The sequence below is a fragment of the Myotis davidii genome, unplaced genomic scaffold (assembly GCF_000327345.1).
Source record: "Myotis davidii unplaced genomic scaffold, ASM32734v1 scaffold327, whole genome shotgun sequence".
Lineage (NCBI taxonomy): Eukaryota > Metazoa > Chordata > Mammalia > Chiroptera > Vespertilionidae > Myotis > Myotis davidii.
This window is the reverse complement of record NW_006298628.1, coordinates 5,732,397-5,736,141: the sequence shown is the minus strand read 5'-3', so window position 1 is coordinate 5,736,141 and position 3,745 is coordinate 5,732,397. Positions and strand designations below refer to the sequence as shown.

The window sequence follows — 3,745 nt, the reverse complement described above, 5'->3', positions numbered from 1 at the left end:
TGTCAGAGATGAAGAAAACAAGAGTCAAAAAAGGGAACTCACTTCTCTGAGGTCATATCGCCAGTGAAGATGTGAACTGAGGCCATTTAGCTTCAGACATATGCTTTTCTGTTCCTTCCCCGCTGCCTTTGAATCTGGACAATCCTTCTTAACTTATCTACATTGTGTTCCACAAATGATCTTTTAGGAATTCTTTCTGAACCATGATTTTGTTTCTATGCAAAACAAAGGACAGATATAGTGACAGAAAATAGAAGGTGAGATGGGAGGGCTACTTTGTTAAGATTCATTATTGGGTAAGAGGGAGATTCCCAAGGGTTTTGAAGTGTCAAAGGGTATATGATCCCAGAGATGATGGAGAAATATACACACTCGTCACAGGTGGTGCCCCGCTCTGAGGAAATCATTCAGATTTTCCTTTCTTGTTAAGTCTGAAGCATTTGCATCAACACTGCCACCTGAACTCTCTGTGAACTATTCCCAGCATGTTTCCCTCTATCCATCTCTTCTCTTTCTCATCTTGGGGAGATTGTTGCTTCAGTGAAGGTTGGTAGACTTTTTCTGAAAAGGACTGATAATAAATATTTTAGGCTTTTCAGGCCATATGGTCTCTATTGCAACTACTCAACTCTGCCACTGTTGAATGAAAGCACCATAGATACTGTCTAAATGAGTGAACATGACTATGTGCGGATAAAATTTTATTTACAAAAAAGGGCAAGACCCTGAACTCTACTTTAGTATTGTGCCTGCCCATTCCACTGGTTTCATTTCCCAACCATAAATACTCAACTAATTCCATCTCTTCATTACTGACAAATTCTCTAAGCTCCCAACTAAAACTCTCATGGAGTAAGGCTCAGGATCCTTACAGCTGATACAGGATACATTTTTGCTGAAAGGTAAGTTGTACTGAACACTGAAATGTGAATACACCTGGGAGAAGAAGGCCACCAGGAGACTGTTCACTCCAAACTCTCTTTCTAGGGATTCCAGTGGCAGAGCCTCATGGGTGAGGAGTCCCAAACAACTCCACCCCATGTCCCTGGCTGTCCTCTGAGTAATGGGGAGAACCATTTGGGGTTGTGATGATTCTGTCTCCTTTGAAGCCATCTGATGAAACTGTTTTCACCAACCATCAGTACCCAGGAGGAGCCCGTGTGACACAAGATGAATGGAATAATTTTATGGGATGAGGGAAGACTCTGTGGAGGCATCTAACAAGCATATTTTGGAGAAAAAATTACCTGAAGCATTAGGAAAGAAAACTATGCAACATGCCAAACCCCCACCCACAATAAAGGGTATAAAAGGACCATGGAGGAAGGTGAGACTCAAACCTCACCTATATCCACCTCCATCAGCTCGTCTGTTGTCCCATCACCTCTCCCAGTACAATGCCTTACAACTGTTGTCTGTCCAACCTGAGCCGCTGCGGCTCTAGCTGCCCCTCCCGGCCCTGTGTGGCCCCCAGCTGCCATGACATCCCTCTACCTGGGGCCAGCAACATCCCTGCCAATGTGGGCAACTGCGGCTGGTTCTGCGAGGGCTCCTTCAATGGCAGCGAGAAGGAGACCATGCAATTCCTGAACGACCGCCTGGCCAGCTACCTGGAGAAGGTGCGGCAGCTGGAGCGGGAGAATGCGGAGCTGGAGAGCCGCATCCAGGAGCGGTGCCAGCAGCAGGAGCCCCTGATGTGCCCCAGCTACCAGTCCTACTTCCGGACCATCGAGGAGCTGCAGCAGAAGGTGAGGAGTTGGGTATGTGGGGGCACAGCAGCAGCTGGCTGTCTGAACAATAAGTAGTTCTCAAGTTCAGGTGGTCCTCACAGTGGAACCTTGTTTTCAGATTCTGTGTGCCAAGTCTGAGAACGCCAGGCTGGTGATCTGTATTGACAATGCCAAGTTGGCCTCTGATGACTTCAGAACCAAGTATGTTGAAACTTTTCGGCCAGGTAACCTCCAAGGTCCCTATGGCTCCTTCATGGCCCTGTGGGCCTAATGTTGCCTGGAAAAGAAGAGGAAGCCATTTCCCCCTTTTTATCTCTCCTCTTATGACTGGATATGTGAAATTCATTTCAGAGCCCAGATTCATATGCTATCTGCTCTTCAGTCTCTATTGGTCCTTCTTAAACCCCCAAATTCAGAAATTGAAGTTAATTCTTGGAGAATGGATTGGTTTGGTGGGGTATTAACCAACAACATTGAGAGGAGAGAGAGAGACTCCATTCCAGGAGTCCCCGTGGGCACCTTTGGGTGTTAGGATGGGTCAGGTTCCCTCTAGACTATCCATGCAGAGCTTGAGGGACACATGGAAAAGAAGGGATGGAAAACTGTGTCAGTTCAAAGACAGCGAGGCAATGCCACTCAAACAGGACATGGGGCAGGAAGATGGGCTTCCTTCCTGGCTCTTCCTCCCACTCCAACCTGTACGTGCAGGTACGAGATGGAGCATTCCTCCCGGCAGCTGGTGGAGTCGGACATAACCAGCCTGCGTAGGATCCTGGACGAGCTGACCCTGTGCAAGGCCGACCTGGAGGCCCAGGTGGAGTCCCTGAAGGAGGAGCTGCTCTGCCTCAAGAAGAACCACGAGGAGGTGAGAGAAAAACAAAACAAAACACCAACAACAATAGGCTTCAGAGCTAACACTTCAGCATCAGGTATGAGGAGGCACTTGCCCATCAGGATCCCTGGTTGGTACCCTTCTCTGAAGAACTCAGGGTCAGATCAGGGAATCACGATGCTATGTCCACAGCATACAGCAAGGTGAGCTGGGAGGGTTGGGTAGGTGCTGGAGATGCTGAGGAAGGAAATCCAGGTTCTCTGTTAGTCACTGTTGGTCCCTAATTTGGTGGTAGAGATTGAGAGAGAAAAAAAGACATAAGACATAGCCCCTCTCTTCAAAGGCCCCACAGTCTTGTCTCTGGTCTGGGGGAGACAACAATGTAAAAACATGATGTAATCCCAGCAGAGGGAAATAACTACTATATGAGATATATGAGCAGCCCTGAGAACAATCCAGTCTGCTTGAAAGGTAACTCTTTCAAGCATGTTATGGGGAGTGGGAAAACTTTAGTACTTGGGTGTTGTAATCTGAGGGAGGAAGCTGAGCAAAGACATGAAGCGGCAAAGTGAGGTATATTTGAGAATGGCCATGAATGGGTATGGCTGGATGCGGTACCTGTAGGGATGTGACAGGAAATGACAAGGGACCTGTGCATGGCCAGGAGTTGGGACTTAGTCTTATAGGAAATGTGGGTCTATTTCAGTTTTCCCAGAAAGGAATCGATGTGACCCTTATTTGAATTTATTTTTATATAATATCTGTGTCAGTCTTTGGAAAAGTCAGGATATTCTTTTCAGTGAACTTTTTGGCTATCGCAGGAAGATAGCAGATCTATTTCTGTGGGTTCACACCTTTCCCTTCCTCCTTCAGGAAGTCAACACCCTGCGTTGCCAGATTGGAGACCGCCTCAACGTGGAGGTGGATGCTGCCCCCACCGTGGACCTGAACCGCGTGCTCAATGAGACCAGGTGCCAGTATGAGGCCCTATTGGAGACCAACCGCAGGGACGTGGAGGAATGGTACTCCAACCAGGTGGGCATCTCAGCACATGGCCACCCAGGACCTGGGGACCCTTAAGGCAGAGTCTCATCCTGACTCTCACCTCTGGTGTTTCAGACCCAGGAGCTGAACAAGCAGGTGGTGTCCAGCTCAGAGCAGCTGCAGACATGCCAGGCAGGGA

At 48.1% G+C, this 3,745-nt stretch overlaps 1 protein-coding gene across 1 annotated transcript in view; it reads left to right on the top strand.

Annotated features, from left to right (window-relative positions):
• Nucleotides 1-1,358: 1,358 nt before the first annotated feature.
• Nucleotides 1,359-3,745, top strand: part of LOC102764981 (keratin, type I cuticular Ha3-I-like) — a 3,979-nt gene continuing 1,592 nt past the window's right edge. The window contains exons 1-5 of the mRNA XM_006774446.2: nucleotides 1,359-1,748; nucleotides 1,849-1,931; nucleotides 2,439-2,595; nucleotides 3,436-3,597; nucleotides 3,682-3,740. Coding sequence (XP_006774509.1) covers nucleotides 1,398-1,748; nucleotides 1,849-1,931; nucleotides 2,439-2,595; nucleotides 3,436-3,597; nucleotides 3,682-3,740 — 812 coding nt within the window. The 5' untranslated portion in view covers nucleotides 1,359-1,397. The remainder of the gene's footprint in view (nucleotides 1,749-1,848; nucleotides 1,932-2,438; nucleotides 2,596-3,435; nucleotides 3,598-3,681; nucleotides 3,741-3,745) is intronic.